General features: G+C 44.4%; 1 protein-coding gene across 3 annotated transcripts in view; it reads right to left on the minus strand.

Moving 5' to 3' along the window:
• Window positions 1-1,273: 1,273 nt before the first annotated feature.
• The window catches only part of SHQ1 (SHQ1, H/ACA ribonucleoprotein assembly factor), a 68,799-nt gene continuing 57,818 nt past the window's right edge, over window positions 1,274-12,254 (minus strand). For all 3 annotated transcript variants that reach the window (XM_083601318.1, XM_083601320.1, XM_083601319.1), the window contains exon 12: window positions 1,274-4,876. In XM_083601318.1, the coding sequence (XP_083457444.1) occupies window positions 4,213-4,876 (664 nt within the window). In that variant the 3' untranslated portion in view covers window positions 1,274-4,212. The remainder of the gene's footprint in view (window positions 4,877-12,254) is intronic.

A 12,254-nucleotide genomic window follows, 5' to 3' on the forward strand; every position in this document is an offset into this window, starting at 1 on the left:
GGCCAATCTACAGCATTACCTTTCAAGAGTTACCAGCCAGAAAACTTTTCTTTCAGAATTTCAGTTCTGTCATGAACACACTGAGTGCATTTAGTGAAAAACCTGTTGTTGTTATAATAATAATAATAATAATAATTTATTATTTATACCCTGCCCATCTGGCTGAGTTTCCCCAGCCACTCTGGGCGGCTCCCAATCAAGTGTTAAAAACAGTACAGCGTTAAATATTAAAAACCTCCCTGAACAGGACTGCCTTCAGATGTCTTTTAAAGATAGGATAGCTGCTTATTTCCTTCACATCTGAAGGGAGGGTGTTCCACAGGGTGGGTGCCACTACCGAGAAGGCCCTCTGTCTCGTTCCCTGTAACCTCACTTCTCGCAATGAGGGAACTGCCAGAAGGCCCTCGGCGCTGGATCTCAGTGTCCGGGCTGAACGATGGAGGTGGAGACGCTCCTTCAGGTATACATGTTGATTAACATGTTGATAATCAGAATACTGAAAACAAGTGTTCTGTTTATCCCCTTCATGGATCACTTCATGGATCACAAGTGTTCTGTTGATCCCCTTCATGGATCACTGCCTTGCCGTGGTGAAGGGGCTTGAATAACTCAGAGAAGCTATGAGCTATGCCGTGCAGGGCCACCCAAGATGGACAGGTCATAGTGGAGAGTTTTGACCAAACGTGATCCACCTGGAGCAGGAACCGGCAAGCCACTCCAGTATCCCTGCCAAGAAAACTCCATGGACAAAGGCAACAACAGTGTTCTCGGAGCTACAAACATGAGTTTGACCAAACTGCAGGAGGCAGTGGAAGACAGGAGTGCCTGGCGTGCTCTGGTCCATGGGGTCACGAAGAGTCAGACAAGACTAAACGACTAAACAACAACAAATCAGAATACTGAAAACAAGTGTTCTGTTTACATTGTGTCACACTGATATACAGATGCTAAGATATCGTCCTTTTGAGGATTCATTAATTTGATCCTTTTGGGGACTTCCTGTTCAGTCTGACCAATTTTTTTTCTATTTTCTGCTCAGATCAAGCAGGTATGTGAACTAATTATGTGAATCAGCTAACATGTACACAGATCACCAACCAGGGCTAAGACAAACTGTACCATTTTTTTTGCTTCAGGTAGATGATTGACAGTTTACAACATTCAAGCCAGGCAAGGAATGGGAAACCTCCAATTAAAATTAACCCACAGCATTCTGAAGTGGCTAACCACACTCCCCGAAAGTTTTTTTTTAATGCAAATTGGAAAACATTCATTTATTTAAATGTTTATTTGGTCACCTCATCACTCAGGTTTCGGGTAAAGAGCTATGAAATAAAGAATGGTATCAATCGTCAGTTAGCATTTATTAACATGAGGCAGAAGCCCTAACCACTGACTTAACCTGGGCTCCTCAACATCTCAAAGAGAAAAGCTCTTGCAATGTTTGCAAAAGATGCTGAGGTTCTGAAAAGCCTTCAGTTGGACAGAGTTCCAAGTAAAGGAAAAACCTCTCCAAATAAGCTTTGCTGTTAGAATATGGACAGCATGGTTAAAATAGGTCCAGTTACTGTAACGGGACACACAGAAGGCGGTCACTTTCCATAAGTAACAGAACAGAGCAGCTTCACACTTCAAACACAGGTCGCAGCAGAGCTGGCTTCTCCACAAAGCAGAATGAAGAAGAGATGCATCAGGAAGACACAGGTTTAGGTGCGTGCATCCTCCTTCAAAGTTTACAAGTTTTACTAAGGTAAACAACAGAGGAACATACTGTAATGCGTCAGCTATAGAAAGTATGCAGCTGTCCGAAGTGTATATATGAATTTGAGTACCTGAATGGATATGATTTATCTATCGTAGGAGAAGTGATCTAAAATAGCACTATCCCTCCCTCACAAAGCAAAGCATGGGGAATGACAGTGTGAGGAAGATGTGTGAGGGGGACCCTTTTCGTTTAACAAATTTATACACCGCTTACGAGTGCAAATGCAAAAGTGCAACAGCTTTCAAGTGCAACAGTTAAAGCACTGGGAGAGAGGGTGGCTGGCTGACCCCAAAATAATAATAATAAAAAAATACAGATGACTGAACTCAAAACACATCTGCAATAGATTATTGTAGGCACCGTTTTGGAAAAAGTTGGGCCTTTTCCCTTGTTGGCTTTGGCTGGTGAAAGCACCACAGCCAACCTTGCTTGTTCATTTGGCAGGTATAAAGATGGTTGAACAGAACAGGGATTATAGCAGGGCAGGAACAGATATCTGCAAGATTAGAATGCCGGGAACAAAAAGATCAGGAACACAGACTTCCCAATGGTGGGGGGAAGGAGGCAACTGTGAGGCACTGGCTTCTAGCTGCTGGCATTTCCTCTTTCTTAATAATGTCAGAAGTTTGAAACGCATGCTACAGGCATCCTGTGAGTGCCACTGAAAGCTGCATCCCCACACAGAGGTTCCTCCCTTTCCTCTCACAACATTTAGAAACACTTGGCTGTGTTGTAACATCACCACAGTCTTCTCCCACTCCACATAGTTGGCTGCCAGTGACAGGGATGGAGCAATGCACGCAATGATGTCACGGCACAGGGTTACATTGTTGTGGGGAAACACACCTGACAGTGGGTGCCATTTTCAGAGGCAACCTTATGTTGTGCATTACCCAGGCGTATCACCTAGGCTGAATTGAAGGGTATCATTGCACACTAGTTCTTGCATTCCACATATTCCCAACACTTAAAGGGGAAGCGGGATTTTATCTCCACTTACTGAAATTTCCTGAGCGTTTGGTGGGCAGGGCAGAGAAAAGAAAAGGTGGAGAGGTCAGGCTCCAACTCTGCTAGAATGAAGTTAGAATGGAGTAACCTACACAGGAGGCAAGACAATGCTTTGGACAGAATAAAGAGATTGCTTTCACAAACACAGAAGCTGTCAGTTCTCAGAGAGAAACAGAGCTGTTCTGAGAAAAGAACAGGCAGGCTCCCTTCCCCAGCTGGCAGCCACTAAACGGAAGTGCAAGTGTGAAGAATGGGACACTATAAACTTTTGCAATATAGGTTTCTTTGGAGCACTGCAGTGTTGGGATGTATGTATCATATACACAGACACGTACTTCTTTTCAAATCTGCACAACAATTCAAGCATGTGAAAATGTACTGGCATAGTCTGGAGAATTTATTCTGCCTCTGCCCACCACAGTGGCAACATATTGTCAAAGAAAGGAATTCAGTGGAATTCGGGATGCCGAGTTCAAGAGATGTGCATACCGTTCGAACAGGGATGCAGAAGACACATACAACTCTGCCTACAGTTAGTTAATGAAGTTCAGCTACCCAAGACCGAAGCAAGAGGATAAGTTGGTAGTTCAGGCAAAAGTCTAAAAGGCAGAAAAACGCAATATATACTCAGCTCCATCGTTGAATGGTGATGCATCTTTTGGTGAGCCACTGTTAGGAGTTACAGCTAAAAAGAATGTTTTGTTCCTTTCGGACCAGCACCAACTACTAAACCCACCTTTCCTCCATCCCAATCACGTATTAGCAGCGCAGCTGGAGTACAGATAACCTGAAATCAGTTGTTCATACTTAAAAGGTTAAATATATTCTGACATGTTCAAAAAAGAAAGAAAAAACACCATACACAGCCATGTATTGCAGATTTTTTTAAAAAAAGAAAGATGAGAGCAATCCTATGTACTCTTATCTGGCAATAAGTCCCAATAAGTTGTGAGAAAGTACAGGATCAGGCAGCACTGGCATTGACGATATCGCACATGCAACTACTACGGAAGCACATCTTATTAGATGTGAGTGCCTGTGATGACCAAAGCCTACTGCTAGTTGCTGTACAATGGACACTTCAAAATGGTTAAATTGAAATAAGGAGGACAGTAATATCCCGAGTGGAAAATTTAGGAGCTAGGAACCATGATAATGAAATACAACATTTAAATATAGATTTGAACTATAAGCAATCTGCAGAATACAAATCAGCAAGCTTCACTGATGTTTGATCATACCTTCTGTAATACTACTAACCTTGAATGATGCCACTTCAAAACTAACTCCAGAGAATAGGCAGTCTTGTTTTATTTGCATGCATCACTGGTATCTGACAGAGGAATATTTGCTGAAGTGGCCTTTGGCTGTTAAAATGAACCACAACAGCTAGCGCTGCAAAAACCCACAACCCCCTAGCCCACCCCGTCCACATTTCCTTAAGAAGCTTCATTTGTGCTGCCAAGAAGCAGAAGAGCGCTGGGCTTTGGAGTCACCTCTAAGAAATGTCTCTTTCCATTACGATCCGGCGAAAGTCCTTGAGGCTGAGCCGTGCAGCTTGTTCCTGTCTCTTCTGAAGTGCTGCTGCTGCCGCCACTTACAGAAGGCAAACCTTCAGGCTGCTCCGTAAGCCTAATTGCCGCCTGCATTTGCTTCCCTAATTCCTCTATCAGTTTCCCGGGAACAGATGTAGATTGCAAAGGAGCCTTTGATTTTTCATTACTAGCATCTAACGTCAAAGTGCCTATGTCTCGCCTTAATCCATTACAGTCAATAAGCAGGGCTGTCCTCTCCTCTTGGAGTGTGCTTTGTAAAGGATTTATTTCCCCATCTTCGCTGGCTGAGGACTCTTGTTCATCTGAATCGGAGTCTCCTGTCTCATATGATGAAGTGCTGCTTGAGTCTTCAGAGTCACTCGCAGCAGCTCCTTCGGAGGGAGGCAGCTGCGGCTTGGAGACGTCTGTGCCAGCAGCTTTTAACTCCTTTTCTTCCTCTTGCACGAGAAGGGCCGCTGCTTCCAGCTCGTCAAGCTCGAAACCTAATTTGGCCTTGCTCAGCTCTGCTTTCTGCACGCATTCGGCAAGGGCTGCCAACTTCTTTGACCTTTAAGAGGAGGAGAGAGAAAGAGAGAGAGAGCACATACATTTTGGTTACACTCTGTGCGGCTGACAGATACAAAGATTATCAAAACCAACAAACCTCAGTGATGACAAAACTGTAACTGGGGTTGCCCAAATTCCCAGAACATGCAGAAACTCACTATGCATTCCATTTAACTCTTTCCAGACCCTCAGCACCACATTATGAAAGAACACTTTTATCTGAAGATTTGATTAGCTGATATCCCTCAAGTCATTGGGACAACATGAAGCTGTACATCTCTCTAGCCTAGAGCATTCACAACACTTTAGCAAAGTGCAAAAGTTATGTCAGAAGATGGAACAGAAGGAAATAGCAGAAGGAGGTAATCTTCTCTTTAAGTTGAGTTCCTACCACTATTAAAACTGGTATCAAGCCTGATATCAGACTGGGGTGGGAACTATTAATCTGCAAGTGTGTATGTCGCCAGTGACTTGGGCTTGGAAACAAATATCTGTGGGCTCTATTTTTAATTGGATAGGAAAATGTGTCCCACACCTTCTTGTGCTTGTATTATCTAGATGAAAAATATGTCAACCTGGTCTCTTTTTACCACCACCGCCTATGATAGGATAAGGCAACCCGGTCAAGTTCTGTGGTAAACGTCATGCAAATAAATCACAATAAGCAATAATTTGTACAGCCTGGTGAATGGTTTTGTTCCCCTCAGTTAGGAGATTGCAAAAGGGGGAGTCTGAAAGGTAAACTCTCACTGCTCAAATAGGCTGCATTTGACACAGCAAGTTTTAATGGTTGCAACGGAATCTCAACTATACGCTCCGATACACCATAACGTAACAGACGTTGGTGTTTACATAACTTGTTGTTAATGAATCAAACAGTAACTCAAGAAATAGTAATAAATATTACAAGAATCCTTTCATTGCAATAGCGCTACGGAACTGTCCGAGGCCACTAATATGGGAAGTCTCCAAAGCCACTAATAAGAGTTAATGCTGTTAAATTAAGAATTAGGAGCTGCCTGCCCACCTCTATGGGCACAGTGATTAGCATCCTTTTCAGTGAGCAGATCAATGGCATGAAACAAGTGCATGTTTGTGTGGGATGAGCTGTGCGTGTAAGAAAGCAGGACAATGTGTCAGAACACTTTAACCCTGCGCCACAAACGGAGGATGCTTTGTTTCATTTGACTTTTTTAAAAAAGAAAAAAGAATGATGGGGATTAATTTAAACAAATTAATGGCTTCAATAAGCATTTAATGATGGCACAGTAACTAATCTGTAACACTTGAATTAAGGGATCCTTACTGCTACGCTTGCGTGTGTTATTTCCTTTTAACAGAGAAGGGTGCTCTCTATGCTGGCTGAGTGCTTTTCAATACCTTTACAGAGGTCAAACGGAGCAAAACTGAGCTGCAATTTTGGCCTTCGCAGAATGCAACTATCCGCTTTCCGCAGAACCGGAGCTGTGCTCATTCAGTTACAGCCTTCCCCATCTCACAGCAGAGCATCTCTCCAGGGTCTCAGACACTAGTTTGTCTCTGCTTTGCTACCTGAGATTCTGTAACTCAAAGCACCAGGAGCTGAACCTAGGACCTTTTGGATGTGCTCTGCTGCTGAGTTACAACCTTGCCTTTAATAGCCTTATAATTGGGGTTGAGCTAAAACATTCTCCTGGAACCTTAAAAAAAGGGGGGGAGATGTTGCTTTGCTTCTTGGAATGGAAGCAATTTGGGAAAGGGTTAGAGCATATATTTTTTAAGGCAACTGCTTGTCCCCATCTTTACCACACACTTTAAAATAAAATTCCTATAGGGGATTTTTTTTTTTAAAGGCATGCACTGTATGTTATACTGAGTAATTATCCCCCCTGGGAACTAGAATATAAAGATCTTTAAAATCATTCAGCTGAGAGAACAAGCACTTTAACTTTCGCCTCACAGGAGTTGTGTATTACATTATCAGCTGCTCGCTCTGGTGTCATTGTGTCATGCCTCGCAGGTTAGCAGGGTTTGGCAGAGGAAATGAAACCCAGTCAGTTACGGCAGGATTTATAGCAGACCTGCTGTTGCAGGAAGTGGTGAAAAGTTGATTGATAGCCTGAGACAAAGCTCTACTGCAAAAAAACCAAAAAAACAGGATGCATGCCTGCTATTTATACCTGGCTTCCCTTTCTTCCTCTCTCCCCCTTGATCCATATTTCATACAACTCTGTTGCTTTCTTGTTCTCTTCATTGTGTAAAAAGAGGGGGAGCCTTCTAGGAAAGGATATATTTTTGGCATTCTAGAAAAGCTGCAGACTTCCCCATTTAAAATTCCCAGGAGAGGTGACATCTCCTAATTACTGTCCCTTAGCAAGGTTATTTAAAAAAATCAAAACCCTCACAGCAGAAATATACAGATGCCTTTGCCAATCTGCTGCCCTCCAGATGTTTTGGAATGCAACTCTCATTAACATCTTGAAGACACTTGGCTGGTGAAGGCCGTCCTCAAAGCCACAAGGAGTACAACCCAAATCCTTTAAATCACAGGCGCTTTGGCATATTTGGGCAAAGCACCTGCTTTTGGAGACAGTTGGAACCACATGTGCACGAGGCTGGTTGATAATCCGTCTTCCTCAAAGCAGGAGGCATTCAGGCAAAATGATAGCTCAGTCGGTAGAGGAGAAGATTCTTAAACCTCAAGGTCATGAGTTGCACATTGGGCAAAAGATTCCTTCATTGCAGGGGGTTGGACTAGATGGCCCTTGTGGTCCCTTCCAACTCTACAGCTCTATGATTCTACGACCTTTTAGCACTGTGGTTTAAAGTAGCTGTGTTTTAGTAGCTGTACGCCTTCTTTCTTGATAATTTGGAGAGACAGTGCCATCTGTTCATATGTTATGGGGGGCATAGGCTGCATCTAGTTTGTCAAGCCACTTCTATTGGTTCACCAACCCTCAAAAAAATCAGGCAGCTCCTCCCTGCTTTTCATGGCAAAGGCGCCTCTTTCCCCTCTGGCAGGGCATCCTGCAAGAAAGTCTTGGTGCTCAGTAGGGCAGGGTATAAAATAAAAATAAAAATAATTATTAAACAGGGACAGAGCCTTCCTATTGCCTGAGCACTAAGGCCTTCTTCCAATGGTGTCATGTCTGAGGGAGAAGATGTACCTTTGCAAGGTTAAGTGGACAGCTTTCCTCTCCATCCCAGGCCTGGGCTGGGAGGAGAGGTCCCTCTACTGATCAGCAACAGAATGGAGAGGCTGTCTGAATGTGTGTGTGTGTGTGTTACTATTCTTTATTGGATTTCCTCACCACCCTTCACCATAAGGTCCCAGGGCAGGTTACAACGATACAAAAATACAGACCCTGCATCAGTTAAAACAATGTACAATCAGAAGAATAGGGCGGATCCTTAAATATCTCTCTCAGGTGTCAAAGGACAGGGCAAACAGGTATGATGAAAGCTATACAATGAAGATGCTAAACACACCTGTGAGGACGAAATTCCACAGCTTGGGGGCTTCATCAGAGGGTGCCCTCTCCAGGGACACCATGCCCCAAAGCTCTGAGGGTGATGGAACTACCAAGAGGGATCTCTTTGCCGATCTTAACACCTGAGAGGGACTGTAGGGAAAGAAATAGTCTTCCAGATATTTGGGGCCTAAGCTGTTTAGGGCTTTAGGGGGACATAGGACCTTCAAATCAGGCCTGGAAGCAGACTGTCAACCACTGTAGCCATTTTAAAACAGGGACTGCATGAGTTATAAAATGAACCCTGCCCAGTACCCCTGCTGCACTTTGGACCAGTTAAAGTTTCCGAGTCATAGTTAAGGGCAGGTTCCATGAAGAGTATGTTAAAATACAGTGGTACCTCGGGTCACATACACTTCAGGTTATATATGCTTCAGGTTACAGACTCCGCTAACCCAGAAATAGTGCTTCAGGTTAAGAACTTTGCTTCAGGATGAGAACAGAAATTGCGCAGCAGCGGCGCGGCGGCAGCGGGAGGCCCCATTAGCTAAAGCGGTACCTCAGGTTAAGAACAGTTTCAGGTTAAGAACGGACCTCCGGAACGAATTAAGTACCGTATTTTTCGCACCATAGGACGCAGTTTTTCCGTCTTAAAAACTAAGGGGAAAAGTCTGCGTCCTATGGAGCGAATGCAGGGGGGGGAGGCAAGCAGGAAAAGCCCCCAAGAGACACACACAAGCTTCGCGCGGCTCTTGTGGGCTTTTCCCCAGGAGGGAGAAGGGACTGACGTGGCCAGTCAGTCCCTTCTCCCTCCTCTAGAAAAGCCTTGCGCAATCTCTCCAGCCGGGGGGAGGCTGCGCAAGGCTAAAGAGGAAGCCCGGGCAGCGAGCGCGATCCATCCCGCTCGCTGCCCGTGCTTCCCCTTTTCCTAGCATGCCTCTCCAGCCGCGGGAGGTTGCACAAGGCTTTTCTAGAGGAGGGAGAAGGGACTGACTGGCCACGTCAGTCCCTTCTCCCTCCTGGGGAAAAGCCCGCAAGAGCCGCGCGAAGCTTGTGTTGCACAAGGCTAAAGAAGCCAACTTTTTAAAAATCTCTCTATCTCTACCTCTTTTTCTTTTTTCGTCCTTTCTCCACCCCCTTTATTTTCCTCTGGATCAGTGTTTTTATCTAGATTAACGTTTTAGTTTGGAGGGGGGGAATATTATAAAAAAGGAAACTAGCATAGAAGAAGAAGAGAAAAGGGAAAGAGGGAGGATACAAAGCCATTTACCAGAGGTAGATCTTAACCCTTGCCTCACCTGGGAGCTTCTCTGGGCAGGAATTCCCTCGGCTTAAGTGGGGTGAGGGAAGAGTGGCAGGTAGGGGGGTACCTACCTAGACACTGAAGCCACATGTCTCTCCAATGAAAATTGGGAGTGGGCATTGTGTGAAGTGGCTGTGGATCTCCTGCCGCAGAAGTGTAGGACTGTATAGAGTTGGGAGGGCCACCCGAGGGTCATCTAGCCCAGCCCCTTCACAATGTAGGAATCACAGCTAAAGAACGCTAGGCAGATGGTCCCCCAACCGCTGCTTAAAAGCCTCCAGTGGTGGAGACCCCCAACAACTTCCGAGGTCACAGAATTGCAGGGTTGGAAGGGAACCCCAGGAGTCATCTAGTCCAGCCCCAGTGGACAGCGGGCACAATCCATCCCGTTGTGCAAGGCTAAAGATGCTGCTCAAGGCTAAAGAGGAAGCGCGCAGCCTGTCCATTGCTCTTTGGGGCTGGGGGGGGAATAATATTTTTTTCCTTGATTTCCCCCTCTAAATACTAGGTGCGTCCAATAGAGCGAAAAATACAGTACTTAAACCGAGGTACCACTGTAGTCCAGTCTGGAACTTACTGGAGCATGGAGTTCAAAGGCCAAGTAATTTTACTGCAAAAGGGGGTGTAAGCTGCTCAACTAGCTGGAGCTGAAAACAGATATCTCTAGCAACTAAGGCCACACCTGTGCCTCCACTGACAATGTTGGAGCCACAAAATCAAATTACAGGAATTGGTGGAGACGGCTCAATTGACTAGTAAACTCAGAGGAAACTCAAAGCAAAAATTTGCGGAAAAATGGGATGGTTATAGAAGATATGTTCAAAAATACAATAATAGTTTTGACGCCGTGCTAGCATTCGAGTTATAAAGGAACTAAAAGGAGGCGGATAACAATTAAAGATTTATTATGTTTTCAGAATGTATTAGAAAAATTATATAGAAAGGTTTATTGTTTTGTGTACATTCAAATGTAAGATAAAATATATGCAAAGGGACTTGACAGGAAGTCAAAGTTGAAGAAGATAAAAGGGAAAAAAATATTTACTTTCATTATTATCATTTTGTGTGCGGTTGTGGGTGTGTGGTTGTCTGCACATATGTGTGTTGTTGTATGCAATGTTTGGGAGGAAATAAGATGGTAAATATCAAATAACAAATTAAATATTGATGTATGTAATTTTTATTTCTTAATTATATTTCGTGGCTGTATTGTTTTTTGTAACATAAAATCATTCAATAAAAATTATTATAAAAAAAAAGACAATGTTGGAGCCACACGATGAAAGCATACTCTCTGTGCATGGTTTGTTTGTTTGGAGAGTATGCATGCAAACCTTGGAACATCTTGCCACAGTTCAGCACTATGGGAATGAATCCTGCATTTGCACACTCTGCTGCTCCACTTAATTATTTTGTGACCCCCACATTGGCAAATTATCGTTTGTGCTTCGCCTGCAAACTAGGAGTGACTAATTAAGCTGAGCACACAAGGAATGGTGGTAGCCTGCTTGCACAGAGCTTGTTGTCCGGGAGCACCAAACCACTGCTTGGCGTTATGTGTTAATCCACCCACTGTGTCCAAGACAAGACACCTTCTGTTCAAATAGGAGCTTAGGCGTAAATCTAAGGGAAAGAAATCCAATCTGTATGCACCAGAAACACCGAATGCACCACTGACAGAGTAGCTCTCAGATGATGCAACTTGGGCATCGAAGTGGGAGAGGGTGCAAACTCTGGCGCGCGCAAAGAAACCACAGAGCAACACCCACACATTTCAAAGGCAAGCAGTCGTGTTATCAGAATGAATATTACATGTGTTTGGCTACCAGCCAGATCGGCAAGCTTCAGAACTCCAAAGCGTTAGAGCAGTTCACAGCCCTGGCTTCCAGCCAGGCACACAAATTACTCACTCAAAAAAGGACGCTGGCATTTATTTTCAAAGATATGGAAGTCATTCCTTGTCTCCCAACTGGGCTGAAGGAGATAGTTCCGAGGCCGCATTTGAAGTAGAGATGCATCATGCAGCCTACGCAAAAAAAAAAAGCCAGCGCTTCTCATCGCACAAGAATCCCCTACAAGGATCCCTTTCCCTGCAAGCGAAACTTCTGCCGTTTAAAAAAGAATAAAAGCGCAACTACAGAGTCAAATGGCTGGAGTAAACATTCTGACAAAGGCAGTTAGACATTGTCAAGAACTGTTCTTTAGGCTGCAGTCCCTGGAAAGAAGAATCCTTGTCAGAACAAGCTTCTTGACGTTCTGGGAGTTTCTTGATGTCGGCCATGCTTTCCAGCAAATGCGTTCCCCAGGCAAGCAGTTGCCAAAGAAAAAGTTTCCCTGTTCCGGTTTCATGGTACCTGTTTTTCTAAAGCTTCGGTGAAAACAGTCACCCACAGTGACAGCGAGAGTGTTCGTCCCCTTACAGGCAAATCTTCAGCTCTAATTGTACCACTGCTGCTTTTCTCTCTCACACCCATACCAAACTTTTAACTTCTTGCTTAAAAGGGTTCATATCCCGCTCCCGCTGGCACCGGCACTCTCAGTTTCGGCTTCTCCCCCACCCCACCCCCAGTCTACTAGTTAGCTGCTCCCTCTGGAGAGATCTTCCCTCTGCCGTATCTCTTCCCACA

The sequence above is a fragment of the Podarcis filfolensis genome (assembly GCF_964270895.1).
Source record: "Podarcis filfolensis genome assembly, chromosome: 2".
NCBI classification, from domain to species: Eukaryota; Metazoa; Chordata; class Lepidosauria; order Squamata; family Lacertidae; genus Podarcis; species Podarcis filfolensis.